The 14,520-nt window shown below is 45.9% G+C and overlaps 1 protein-coding gene across 2 annotated transcripts in view; it reads right to left on the reverse strand.

Moving 5' to 3' along the window:
* Positions 1-2,454: 2,454 nt before the first annotated feature.
* Positions 2,455-14,520, reverse strand: part of lrp5 (low density lipoprotein receptor-related protein 5) — a 55,686-nt gene continuing 43,620 nt past the window's right edge. Inside the window, exons 10-24 of one of the 2 annotated variants that reach the window (XM_020456712.2) lie at positions 14,217-14,506; positions 13,802-14,028; positions 13,029-13,213; positions 10,754-11,077; positions 9,803-9,999; positions 9,288-9,502; positions 7,462-7,652; positions 6,433-6,642; positions 6,151-6,276; positions 5,790-6,026; positions 5,513-5,623; positions 5,108-5,356; positions 4,827-4,969; positions 4,524-4,621; positions 2,455-4,416 (exon numbers count right to left, since the gene is read on the reverse strand). In XM_020456712.2, the coding sequence (XP_020312301.1) occupies positions 4,155-4,416; positions 4,524-4,621; positions 4,827-4,969; positions 5,108-5,356; positions 5,513-5,623; positions 5,790-6,026; positions 6,151-6,276; positions 6,433-6,642; positions 7,462-7,652; positions 9,288-9,502; positions 9,803-9,999; positions 10,754-11,077; positions 13,029-13,213; positions 13,802-14,028; positions 14,217-14,506 (3,065 nt within the window). In that variant the 3' untranslated portion in view covers positions 2,455-4,154. The remainder of the gene's footprint in view (positions 4,417-4,523; positions 4,622-4,826; positions 4,970-5,107; positions 5,357-5,512; positions 5,624-5,789; positions 6,027-6,150; positions 6,277-6,432; positions 6,643-7,461; positions 7,653-9,287; positions 9,503-9,802; positions 10,000-10,753; positions 11,078-13,028; positions 13,214-13,801; positions 14,029-14,216; positions 14,507-14,520) is intronic. The other variant, XM_031801204.1, reaches the window with a different exon arrangement.

Below are 14,520 nucleotides of genomic sequence, written 5' to 3' on the forward strand. Positions count from 1 at the left end.
GTCATTAAAACTGTGTCCACTCCATTGCGTAAAACGTCGCGTCGAGAAACTCCCCTTTTCCGCAGATAGAGCAGGGTCAGTTACCATCGGTCTAAAATCACTCCTCATCTCCATCACTGCGGCAGTCAGAGGATTGGTGGCATCAAATGCATGCCCTGAAAACATACTTTTCTATACATTTATGAGTTTAGGCAAATATGCGTTAGGGCAGCATGTGCACATCCATTATTTTTTACTTTCAATGAGTGGGTTAACTGCCTTGTCCAGGGGTAGAAGGACAGATTTGTACCTTGTCAGCTCTGGGATTTGATTTTACAACCTTTCGGTTACAAGTCCAACGCTTTAACCACTAGGCTACCTGCTACCCTGACTTTTGAAAAAATATGTTTTGTGTGAATTTAAGCATGTTCCCTCTAATTCTCCCATCTCTCTCTTTCTCCCCTCCCGGAGGACCTGAGCTCTAGGACAATGCCTCAAGACTACCTGGGCTGATGACTCCTTGCTGTCCCCATCCCCAGTCCACCTGGTCGTGCCGCTGATCCAGTTTTGCCTGTGGCTATGGTACCCTGACCTGTTCACCAGACGTGCTACCTTGTCCCGGACCTACTGTTTTCGACCCTCTCTTTCCCTCTCCCGCCCTCCCACCCCCTTTCTCTCTCTCTCTCTCTCTCTCTGTCTCTCTCTGTCTTGACCTCTGAATGCTCGGCTATGAAAAGCCAACTTACATAACTTCTGAGGTGCAAAGCTGTTGCACTCTCTACAGCCCTGTGATTATTATTTGACCTTTCTGGTCATGAATGTTTGAACATCTTGAAGACCCGGCACAGCCAGAAAAGGACTGGCCACCCCTCAGAGCCTGGTTCTCCTCTACGTTTCTTCCTAGGTTCCTGCCTTTCTAGGGAGTTTTCCTAGCCACTGTGCTTCTACATCTGCATTGCTTGTTGTTTGGGGTTTTAGGCTGGGTTTCTGTATAAGCACTTTGTGACATCTGCTGATGTAAAAAGGGATTTATAGTGTTAAAGTGTGTGTGTCATGAGTATTCTATTTTTTTGTTCTCTGAAATGTTTTTCTCTTATTGTGACATACCGACCTGTAACCTTAGGGACTGAAAATGGAAATGACCTTAATCTGGTGATGTATTGCAGGTCTTCAGTATGTTATGTTACAAATGCAGAGGGAGACATGAACAGAGTGCAGAGTGACGACTACCTATAGGTGTGGTCATGTTTAAATCCTGCAGACACTGTGGACCTCCTTGGCCACCCGTCTCTTGCCGTTACTCCCTAAAACAGTGATTGGGTTATCATTGGTAACATCAGGGATGATGTAAAGGAGAAGTATACCTTTGTCATCATTGAGCAGAGATGGAAGACATCCAAATGAGCAAAACAAACAGTTTAGACCTGTCATTACATGCTTGTACTTGAGTAACTTCACCTGGGGACTTTAGCAGTTTCCTAATGTGCCCCTACCATTCACTGTTAGTAACCTCGAATGCCAGGCAACAAATGCTAAACTTTTACATAGTTGTTTCTTCTCAACCTACTCAAAAGATTCCCAGGAATCTTTCATGTATGCACAATTATTTCTGCAATGTAGAGCAAAATGAGAACGAACATAACATATATTAAATAGCAACTTGTTTCCTCATATGAAGTTTCCTTCAGTTTTACATACCCAAGGGATGAGAAGTTTTAAGGAGTTGTCCATATTCAAAATAACAGTCTATAATCCTTGTTAATATAGGGTCACAGAGTAGTTTACACAGGTTGTTATTGTGTTTATGAGGGTGACATACCACACTGGCTCAGCAATGGAACACAGATATGGACATACTGTATCTTATTTGAACTGCAGACTGATGTGTTATGCTGAAGGACTTTGTATACAGCAGCAATTGCTCCACAGATGTGTTTCTTGGCCAGTCAATACACCTGCTGCATATTCTTTCAGCCCTCACTCAAAATACTGTGCCATACCTATTCTTTAATTAGGGTAGATTGATATGATTTTTGGACATGGATGTTCTCTTGTGAAAAGTGAAAATTAGACAAACATTTATTTACATATAAAAAGGACAGTCCAACTTTTCTCCATATGGTGGCAGCATTTAGCTATGTCATTCAAATGTTTTTTTTAAAAGCCCTTTTTACATCATTAATTATCACAAAATAGCCATACAGATACCCAGCCTAAAACCCTAAAGAGAAAGCAATGCAGAAGCACACCAGCTAGGAAAACCGCCCCAGAAAGGCAGGAACCTAGGAAGAAACCTAGAGGAACCAGGCTGACCGGTGGCCAGTCCTCTTCTGGCTGTGCTGAATAACCAATTCAGTAGCATCTCAACAGTAATGTGAACTCCATTTGGCTCACCAACATGGAAATTAATATCACATTTCATGTGACTATATAAAACAATGACACCACTAATTTAATAGATTAGGCACACAAGTATTCCTTAAAATATAACCTTTATTATATAAAAATGCTTTGCATACAAAAATTATCACAAGTGTAAATTACACAAGGCATTTAAAACACGAGTTTGTTCGGGGAGCATCTATATACTGGCACAATGAAATAGAGCTGAAGTTTTCCCTATCCAGCAACATGGCTTAAAATGGGCAGGGCAGCATGTGGTCTGAGGAACCTATACAACCTCTCTGGTAGAAGCCAGAGGTGTTCAACGAAGATGGAGGCCTGACACTATATCATAGCACTAATGTTGAACATTATTTAATTTCACTTCTTATGTCAGCGCCATTGTGAATTGCTTATACACAAATATCCAAATGACAGAGAAAAAGTTTGGAAAGAAGCTTTAAAAGAGGTATGAATTTAATATACATTTCCCTCTGCACGTCCCACAGTCATTTTACATTCACATTTCATAACTGGTTGGATAGTTCATTTTTAAGTAAGTGCTCAATTTGGCAACTGACAGCTTGCTGAGCGTGCACATAAACAAGACAATATAATAGAGCCATGAATTTACATGTGCATGATATTCACCACTGATGAAATTCAATCTATAGAATTAAATTGAATTAATTAAATGGTATGTGAGGATAGTAAAATTGTTTAGAGAAAAGGATGGAACAGCTTTTTTTTTTAACTAAAAACTCAATTGACAAAAGCTGAAATACCAACCGTATTGGCATTTATTTATTTATTTATATATATATATATATATATATATATATATATATTTTTTTTTTAAAAGGAACAGTCAGTCTAATATGTCATATGTAATTAGGGCACACTGACATGGCATATCAGTTTAATGATAAAGTGAAGAGATTCAAGAGAGAGTTAAATGGTTGTGTCTAGCCTTGTCATTTCTGGGTGACAACTGCATCAATGATGAAGCCGTTCTTATGAGTGATTTCATACAGACTCCTTCAAAACAATGAACACAATTTCACAAATGCACATGTGAATACTGTTCTACACACACAAAAAAAGAATTGCAATGTTCCTAGACAAATAATTAAAAGTCAAATAGCTTCATGATCTATTGTCAGTCTTAATATATTGTAATTTTATATTGTAATTTTTTTTTAAGTGTTTTTATAACTCAGTATATATGTACAGTAGCAGCAAACACACTTTTGGTATATTGTAAAATAAACATAAGCTTGGGACAATTTCAAATCACAAATAAAATCATTAATAAGAACATATGGCTGTTATGAAAACAATTATTTACTTAATTACAAATATTTACAATATAATTATTTATTTTTATTATTTTTTATTTTGGCTGGCCACATTACCAGCTTAATATTTTTGAATAGAGTACTTCCAAACCAATATTGGTGTCCGCTTGTTAAAAATGTCACCGTAAATAGGTAGCTGTTGTTTGAAGGGAGTTCTAAAGTATTTAGCTGAAAAAACAAAGGCCAATAGAATGGAGTCAAATTGAAGGTATTCTCTAAATTAGGATGACACTCCATCTGAAACGAGGGTGGGGAAACATGAAAGATAAAGAAAAGTGATACATTTCACACTGTACAACAATTTCACACTTGATCTGGCCCTATTCCATCCCATCCCCACTTTAACCCATGGCAACCAGTGGAAATGAATAAAATAGAATTATCTAATTTGTTCATATTTAAAATTATTTACAGACATGGCCATTTCCCCGGGTGTCATGAAGAGTCAGTGCAGGGTGAGGGGGGCGGGGGACAGAGGTGAAAGTAACTGCGCTCTGTGGATGGAGAAGGGGGGCAGCTCTCCTCTGCTGATAGGTACTGGCTCCGGGGGGTGGGGGGAGGAGGGTAGGGGTCAGAGTCTGAGTTAAGGTCCATGTAGTACTTGTTGCTCTTCCAGCGACTTGTGGTGTAGTCGCTGTCACAGACGTCAGTGCTGCAGGGGGTGGTGGGGGGTGCCACGCCTCGCATAAGATAAGGCCTTTCAGGAGCAAGCATGGATGAGAGAAGACAACATTTATTTTACAACAGGTGCCAATTTACAAAGTTGACTGTAGCATAATGCAAAGAGAGAAACTGATCTCTTACCTGTAAGACCTGGTGGTGGAGGGACTGTTAGAGGAGTAGAAGACATCTGCGTTATACAGGGAGCGATCCGTGGCTGGAGAGGGAGGAGGGTTGAGCATCTGCAAATACAGAGGATAAAATGCATATCTTTAGCCAGTCTCCATTTGTAATTTAACGTTTACTTTTCTTCAGTATGGGAATTATGTATGAGAGCCAACTCTGAGAGGACAGACGAGGTGGGTCCCCTACGTGCCGGTAAAAGAGGGTGGACAAGGTGGGTCCCCTACGTGCCGGTAAAAGAGGGTGGAGAAGGTGGGTACATACCTGTGGATAGAAGGCTCCCTTGGCGCTGGATGAGCTGCTGGAGGAGGCCCCTGTCACATGGTTCCTGTCGTAGAGCGGAGTTCCACTACTGCTGCTACCCATCAGACTGACAGAACTCATGATAGACTTCCCACACGAGATACCTAAGAGAAACAACAAAACACCGTCTGTCAGAACAAGTACCTTCTTCAGCACGTTAAAAACAACCCCGTCACAGTACAGACGATCTCTATACACTCATTCAATTGACCTGCAATTTTCAGTGTTGTGTAATAGCTGACCTTCTTTACCGGTGAAGGTTCCGTTCTGTGAGCTGCTAGGGGCGATGAAGTTGAGGGGTACATGGGGGGTGCCACTGATGTACTCGTGGGGGAAGGCTCCGTTGGGACCTTTGTAACGGCGGCACACGACCCGCTGGCACAAAAAGTACATCCCTCCCATCACAAACACGGACAGGATGATGCCAATGACAGGGCCTATGGTGCTGGTGTGAGATGAGTGAATGTCGTTTGACGAGGGGGTGAGGAATTCTACAACAGACAGGCAAAGACATTACTATACATTTAACAGACCGCTGTCAATTCTGAGCAAAATGACACAAAATACAGGTATGTGTAAATTCTGAACGGACAATTCTAAACTCCGTTGATTTTCGCAACAGCGACAGTGAGTGAAGTAAAACGCACCACAGAAGAGCTCGTCAGAGTTGTCAGCACAGTCGCTGTAGGAGTCACACTGCTGTTTCTTCAGGATGCACTGGTTGTTGTTACAGCGGAACTGGTTGGGCAGGCAGATAGCTGAGGGGAGGAGAACAGAGCAAAGTCCTCGTTACAAGGTTTATCGTCACAATCCACACAAGGTCGCTGTTGCTCCCAGCCTAAATCCCAACCCCATTAGTCCATGTTCACTAAACTGGCCCAGTGTCAATATCTAGTACACAAAGTCTGAGTTGAGTGAGCGTACTGTCACAGTCCTGTTCATCGGAGTTGTCTGTGCAGTCTGCCTCTCCGTTACAGCGTAGCTGAGCATCCACACACTGGCCCTTGTCACACTGGAACTGGAAGGCCGAGCACACTGGGCACCTCTCCTCGTCACTGTTATCGTCACACTCGGCGAAGCCGTCACAGCGCCACGCCATGGGGATGCAGTCGATGTCGCCTGTGGCACAGGTGAACTGCTCTGTGGAACAGGTGGGCGGCTCTGAGGTGGTAGAGGAGCAGAGGTCGTTTAGATTCACAGCAAAACGCCTGGTGGGGGAATAATGCACCTGATATGGTTCACTCAAAGCCTTATTGGATTTGTTAAAGCAGCAGCTGTGCTGTACCTCCACAGACGAGCAGGTTGGGCAGCAGGACCAGGTGCATGGGACAGGAGCAGCGAGGCGTCCCGTCTCCTTTGGCGATGCAGATGTGTGAGCAGCCTCCGTTGTCACGGGAACAGGGATGAGAAGCTTTGGAGGAGAGAAAGGAGAAGACGTGGACGGTTAGCTTTGGCCACTGGAGAGTGTAAACCGAACTCTGCTGTACAACATACAGCACTACATATGCAAAGGTACTGTTATAAACTGTGGCAATGGAAGTGACTAAACAAAGTCCTGTTGCCTTACCAAACTCGGTAGGGTCCATGTCTTCCACAGCGTGGATGCTGGTGAGGTAGGAGATTCGACCCTGGATGCGGGTCCTCTTCTCCCCCGTGAGCTTGTCCACACGCTCGATCATCTGCTGCTGTCTGTCGATCCAGTACAGGTGCTCTCCCAGCACCGTCAGACCCATGGGTTGCAGGATGTTAGAGTCCTGGAGGACGATCCGATTGGCTCCTGCGAGGAGGAAAAGAAATGACCTCATCAGAAGCAGGGTCGTATACACTATCCTAATCATCAAAGACCGTGCATTCTCTCAAACGCATTTACTTTCCAGACCCTTAGGGCTTACTCTAGAAGCTCTAACCTTTATCATACCAAATATAGGTAACTTCAGACGCCATCACTAAAACAAGTTTGTTGGAATAATATTCAATATCTCTGACCAAACATGGTCTGCCAAAGTAAAGATACACTCTTATATAACTCGACAGTCTTCGATGGTGCATAAATGGCCTGGATAAATCAGTCTGGGTGCCTGTTCCTATCCATTCCAGACTCCAGAGGCCAGGCAGAGGGAGTGAAGCTAAACATGTATGTGCACAGTCAGATAAAGGTGAGCTCATCAGCCACCAGGCAGACATCAAACCTTTCTCTCTGCACCAGGACCGGAAAGGATCACAAGGCCTTGGCTAGCAGCTGTCTGACAATGATAGAGCTTAACCAGACAACCTTGATGTCTCTGCTCGTGTGAGGGAGGGACCAAGGATTACATTGAAAAAAAGGCCCACATCCGTTCTGATTACCTACTATTTTCCTATGATCAAACTCAGCTCCCCCCTATTTGACCACAAACTGTGTTTGAACTGGAGGAACATTCCGTGTCATTTTCTGTAGTATTGCGGTGTACTTCAGTGACTATTGAGAATGAGAGCTGTAAATAAATACTGTCAAAGCAGATGAAAAGAAAGGGAACAATATATTTTCAGCTGAGTGTTTAGAAGTGCTGGTGCTCTGGATCTAGAATGGTTGTTGTTCTTTAGCCCTGGGACTCACCAGTGAGGTCACTGCTCTCGATGCGTTTCAGGTCAGCGTCCACCCAGAAGAGTTTCCCCAGCTTGTTGTCCAGGGCCAGGGCTACAGGCCGGATCAGACCCGTGGTGAACAGAGACTCCCGCTCCGTCCCGTCCAGAGACGCTCCCTCGATCTTAGCAGAGCGATCCTGCATGGTGGTGAAATACATGTACCTATAGGAGAGATGAGCCAGTCCGAGGTTAGAAAACTAAAACGACCAAAACAAAAGCATACTGCCAGACATTTGATCAGTTTCTAGCCTAACCCTAAACCCCAACTGTGTACAGTACTTTAGATGTACATTAATATACAGTATCTATCAACGTTATCACATCGGGGCGGCAAGTAGCCGAGTTGGACTAGTAACCGAAAGGTTGCAAGATTGAAGCCCCGTACTGACAAGGTAAAAAATCTGTAATTCTGCCCCTGAACAAGGCAGTTAACCCACTGTTCCTAGGTCATCATTGAAAATTTGAATTTGTTCTTAAATGACTTGCCTAGTTAAATGTAAAATAAAAAAAATCACAACACAATTGAAATCAGCTAGAGATGATGGATAGTATAATACTATGTATGTGTTTTGATGGGTGGGCAGGGCTGTTCAGTTAGCCCCCCTCTCCCTCTCTCTGAAAGCCTGGCGGAGTAGAAGCTATTGTGTGTCTGTGTGGGCCTTCCCTTGTTTGTTATGTCTCACGCCAGGTTCTATCAGCTCTGATAAGAACCTCCCTAACACTTGTTGGACTGAGAAGACAGAGAAATAAACGCCATTGCTCAAACGCTCATCTGTTCGTAATTTGGTTCTGCTTCTTCAAGGGAAAAAAATTGTTAAATGGCAGTCTGTAAGCATAATCAATTGACATATTAATCTAACACCAGAATGCTTCGAGTAAATCTGGAAGATGTCACTTCAAAAGGAAAGTGGAAGAAAAATTCATCCTGACAGATTCTCAACCTGCCTGTAGCCTTTACTGAGCAAAATATCTTCGATGTTTATTTACTGCTTTCCAGGCCCAAAGAGAGACATTTGAAAGTTGCATTTGATTCCCAAACATACAAACTACAAGACCATGTCATATTCTCAAAATTGTCATAAGTTTTTAATTTGTTCCTTTCTGGCCATGCTCGTTGAGATAATAAACACGTCTCATGTTGATTCGTTTACTTCTTTGACTTTGGGTTACTCCTATGGAATAAGTCCCCTCTGTCACATCCAGGCCAAGCCACAAAGAGCCCAAAATAGAAGCTAACATGGAGGGCAGCCGCATGAACAATGGGCATCACAATTACAGTGCAGCTTGCCAGGGCCTGACCATACCACTGCTCCACTAGGCTAGAGGTGAGGAGAGAAGAGCACAATATACACAACCATCTGTTGCACACATGGCCCGACATCTCAGCCTCGTACTTACTTAGGGCTGTGGTTCCTTCCCTATGGAAGGAAAATAAACAGAGCTCCACGGAGTGTCCAAGTCAAATTGTCAACACCACATCACTAAACACCTGATCACCCACTAATTACTCTGCTGCTTGGAGGGGTGCCACGCCCTGTCCCTGATATATTTTGGAAGTCCTGCCTGGCCTCTTTTCAAAAGCTTTCGAGTGAGTTCCCCCTGTTTTCCATTCCCGAGTTCACCACTTATGGGGTAGATTTCAAATAGAAACGTTGACATCTAAACGCAGTTATTGAGTCAGTCTGCCTCCATCTTTACAGTTGCCACAACCAGTGTGACAGTATGAAGAAGCAATATTTTGTTTCATCCAGTCTCCACCATGATACCCTCCGCCACGACTCCACCCTCCCCTCTCACCCTTTCTCTGCATTGACAACGATGGCTCTGGGTTTGTCGTGCTCGTCCCTCAGCACCACGCCCACAGCATCTCCGTCTAGGCGCTGGAGGTTGATGGTGTTGGTGGCCTCACAAGTCCAGTAGACAGTACGGCTGTAGGGGTCCAGGCTCAGGTCGTGGGGCTGCTTGTCAGGCTGCTGCTGGTGGGTGGAAGTGGTGGACACCACCACTGATGACTGGAACAGGAGAAAGAAGAAACAGATACACATCAGAGAAAGGGGCATACAACAGTTTCACACTGTCAAAGTCATTGCCAGTGTTCATACAAATTCATGTGTGGCTGATGGCTGTACTGATGTCAATCAAATTAAGTGCTATAACTCAGTCATCGCCTTGATACAGTAGCCTGCTCTGTGTCAACTGGGAGGTGAAAAGCATAGTGCCTGTTGGAAATCACATGACATAGTATCTTAAAATGTGCTGTTGGTACAAGCAGGTTAACATTCTGGCCTGTGGTCCTGTTAATGCTCTCGCACCTGTGTGCCGTCGTCGCGGGCCCTCCTGATGTTCTGCCTTCCATCCACCCAGTAGACCAGGTGGTCCAGGGGGTCATAGCTGATGGCCCGGACGGTGCGGAGGACGTGGATGGGCAGGATGATGTCGGGGCTCTGCTCCCCCAGAACCATGCGGCTGATGGAGGCCTTCTGGCTGAACAGGAGGAAGCTGGAGGGGGCTAGAGAGCGAGCCGGGGGGGGGGCAGAGGTCAGCAGGCGCAATCCAAACAAATCTCTCGTTCTTCCTTCTCCTACCAACCTCTCCATGACTGTAATCAGCTTACTAGAATGCAGTAATCAGTGATCCCCAGAGGCCAGGGAAGTATGCAACAGTAAGAAAGAAGAACAGACTCATGTAGAAAGACAGAGCCTTCATCCCCTGCCAAGTGCAGAGGAATGTTCGAGCTGGGATATGTGCACAGCAACCTCCTTTCTAACACTTGTGTCCACATCAGGCCTCAGTGAAGGTCTGAGGTTTGCTCATGGCATGATTCAGACAGACATGTGTTTGGGGTTTTGCATGGCCGAGGGCTGTAGACAGACGTGCGTTTGATTTAGACAATACATCCATCTACAGCAGGCGGAGGGATCGAGGGCAATATCAGGATTTTTTTAAATTCAGTGGAGGACCACAGATTTCTTTTTTTTTGGGGGGGGGGGGGGGGGGGGCTTATTTGGTTGTCAAAAGCAATTTGTGGGCCAGAGAGGGCAGTTATTTGAAAAGGTATAGGTCCATTCTAATTTATACATATTTCGATCTAGATTTAGACGTTCAAGAGCGGCCTGGAGCTTTAACCCAAAATAAATCACTCTCCATCCCCAAACACACAAACTATGACTGTTCAATATAACACTGAACAAAACTACATTTGGTTCATTAAGCCAAAACAACCCCCAGCCAAGAGCCCACACGCTCCCCGTTTCTCAACTCACAGCTGCAGTTTCTGCCGTTGGAATCCAGGGTGTAGTGGGAGGCACAGCGGCACTGGGCGCCGGCGGGCGACGCCAGGCACAGGTGGGCACAGTTGCCGTTGTTCTGGGAGCAGTCGTTGGCACCGTCCTGGCGGGAGGAGTGGAAGACCAGGATGTCCATGACGTACTCCAGGTGTCCCTGGACCATGGTGCGGTTGAGGCCGCTGCGCTTGTCGGCCCGCTCGATGCTGCGCAGTTTCCAGTCTGTCCAGTAGATATAATCCCGGTACTGGGTCAGACCAAACGGGTGGAGGAGGTCGTCAGCCACTATCTCCCTCTGCAGACCTGGGGGAAATACATAATTATCAAGGTGGACTAATGAAAATGTATGGGTGAGGGTATGGTTTTAAACCACAGCAATATGAAAGTAATATTGTACAGTAATATGAAAATAAGTATATCAATATACACCATGTATCATTAACGAAACAGCAGAGGGGGGGTTGAAAAAGAGATGGACTATGATGAAACTGGCTCCCATGAGGGGCGCCACAAAAAAGGAAGACCCAGAGTTACTTCGGCTGCAGGGGATAAATTCATTAGAGTTAACTGCATCTCAGATTGCAGCCCAAATAAATGCATCATAGAGTTTAAGTAACAGAGACCTGGCCGGGTGGTGCCAGAATAACAACCTATCCCTCTAGTGTAACAAAGACTAAGGAGATGATTGTGGACTACAGGAAAAGGAGCACCGAGCACATCCCCATTCTCATCGACGGGGCTGTAGTGGAGCATGTTGAGAGCTTCAAATTCCTTGGTGTCCACATCAACAAACTAGATTGGTCCAAACACACCAAGACAGTCGTGAAGAGGGCATGACAAAACCTATTCCCCCTCAGGAAACTAAAAGACTTGGCATGGGTCCAGAGATCCTCAAAAGGTTCTACAGCTGCAACATCGAGAGCATGGTTGCTCTCACTGGTTGCATCACTGCCTGGTACGGCAATTTCTCAGCCTCCGACCGCAAGGCACTTCAGAGGGTAGTGCGTACGGCCCAGTACATCACTGGGGCAAAGCTGCCTGCCATCCAGGACCTCTACACCAGGCGGTGTCAGAGGAAGGCCCTGAAAATTGTCAAAGACCCCAGCCACCCCAGTCAGACTGTTCTCTCAACTACCGCATGGCAAGCGGTACCGGAGTGCCAAGTCTAAGAGCCAGAAGAACAACCATCTCTGCAGTACTCCACCAATAAGGTCTTTATGGTAGAGTGGCCAGACGCAAGCCACTCTTCAGTAAAACGCATGACAGCCTGCTTGGAGTTTGCCAAATGGCACCCAAAAACTCTCAGACCACGAGAAACAAGATTATCTGGTCTGATGAAACCAATATTGAACTCTTTAGCTTGAATGTCGAGCGTCATGTCTGGAGGAAACCTGACAACATCCCTACGGTGAAGCATAGTGGTGGCAGCATCATGATGTGGGGATGTTTTTCAGCAGCAGGGAGTAGGAAACTAGTCTGGATCGAGGCAAATATGAATGGAGCGAAGTACAGCGAGATCCTTGAAAACCTGCTCCAGAGCGCTCAGGACCTAAGACTGGGGCGAAGGTTCACCTTTCAACAGGACAATGGCCCTAAGCTCCCAGCCAAGACAAAGCAGGAGTGGCTTTGGGACAAGTCTCAATGTCCTTGAGTGGCCCAGCCAGAGCCCAGACTTGAACCCGATCAAACATCTGTGGAGAGACCTGAAAATAGCAGTTCAGCAACACTCCCCTCCAACCTGACAGAGCTTGAGAGGATCTGCAGAGAAGAATGTGAGAAACTCCCCAAATACAGATGTGCCAAGCTTGTAGCGTCATACCCAAGAAGACCGATGTAATCGCTGCCAAAGATGATTCAACAAAGATTAGAGGGTCTGAACACTTATGTAAATGTGACATTTCATTTAACATTTTTTTCTTCTTCTAAAAAACATTGTCATGGGGGTATTGTGTGTAGATTGATGGGGAAAAACTATTTAATAAATGTTTGAATAAGTCTAACGTAACAAAATGTGGAGAAAAAGTCAAGGGGTCTGAATACTTTCCGAAGCCACTGTAAAAGAGTAATTAGGGTTAAGTCCCTTGCTCAAGAGCACATCAGCGTATTTTTCTCCTAGTTGGCTCGGGGATTCAAATCAGCGCCCTTTCAGTTACTGGCCCAACGCTCTTCACCACTAGACTACCTGCTGCCATATCATGTGCTGTCGTCATTAACATTAGTGTTGGAAAAGAGATTGACGACAGTATGCGTTTACCTTGCATGTTGGTTGACTCTATCATGCAGGTATCCAGGTCGGTCCAGTACAGTCTCTGGTCAATGTAGTCGATGGTGAGGCCATTTGCTCTGCCCACTTTGTCCACTAGGGTCACTATGTTGCTGCCGTCCATGTGGGCCCTGGCGATCCTGGGCTTGCCTCCCCACTCAGTCCAGTACATGTAACTGAGGAGAGATAGAGACAAAGAACTGCTTTTTATATCCCCCCAAACACTTGTTGCCAGCCAAGACCATGTCTGCATTCTTAAAGTAATTCAATAAGAACTAGTACATTTGTAAAATGGCCACGGCCCCAAGTACGGGGACAATCACTGTGGAATAACTCAGTGCTGTATTTCAGAGAGGAAACAATGCCAATGGGTGAAGCTACGTGGTAAAAATGCATCAGAAACCACAGGAATGACTTCATACTGCAGAGTGACATGTAGAAGCCGTGGCAGGTTGGCACAAGAGTGTCGACAAACTCCTCACACGGAGGACTAGCCGCAGTGCTGTGCCACTGACGCAACCTCTCATTACACTCACTGCCTGAGAGGGAAAAGATCATGTGTGGGGATTCACCCAGCCAGACATCTCTATCAGTACTGGTGAAGAGACAGTCTAGCCTGGCTTCAGAGCTTTGTACGGTTTTTCCCAGTCCTATGGTCACATGTTCGAAGTTGGCAAGACCGCACAAACAGATCAGCGACCAGGCTAAGGTCAGTCAGACATGAGTTGCGTCATGCAGATGGGATGAATCTCAGTCAGTCTTACCCGTTGGCGGGGTCGAGGGCCAGGGAGCGAGGGTTGTCCAGGTCCTTACACACCAGGACCTGCCGGTACTGTCCGTCCAGCCGGGCCACCTCGATGCGGTTGGTCCCGGTGTCGGCCCAGTACACGTTCCTGCCCATCCAGTCCACTGCCATGCCCTCTGGGTAGTCCAGGCCAAACTCTATCACATGCTCCACAGAGCTGCCGTTCATGAAGGCCCTGCTGATGGTCTGGGGAGGCAGAACAGGGGAGTAGAGTCAGACACTTGAACAATCAGGCACAGAGCTCAATAGGAATTTTTAAAAGCCTAAACAAACACACACCTGGTGGCTAATTCAACCCAAAACAAACCCCCAAAATTATACATGGTAACTCAAATTAACAATGACTAGAATGACAGAAAAGCAGTCATCCTCACCTTGGTGCTAACGTCAGTCCAGTAGATCCTGTTCTCGGAGACGTCAAAGTCGAGGGCGGAGGCCTCCTTGACCCCGGTGAGGGGGATGGCCACGTCGTTAGAGTTTGTGCCGAGAGAGATGGAGCGGATGTCAGCCCGGTTGGTGAAGAGCAGGAAAGCCTCGGGCACCACGCACGTCCTCATGTCACTGAGCAGCTCCAGGCCCATGGGACAGGCACAGCGCAGGCCCTGGGGCCGGTGGAAACAAAGGTGGCTGCAGCCGCCGTTGTCTTCCGCACAGCCGTTCGTGCCTTTTGGAGAGAGA

This window comes from Oncorhynchus kisutch, linkage group LG22 (genome assembly GCF_002021735.2).
Source record: "Oncorhynchus kisutch isolate 150728-3 linkage group LG22, Okis_V2, whole genome shotgun sequence".
In the NCBI taxonomy this organism is placed as follows: domain Eukaryota; kingdom Metazoa; phylum Chordata; class Actinopteri; order Salmoniformes; family Salmonidae; genus Oncorhynchus; species Oncorhynchus kisutch.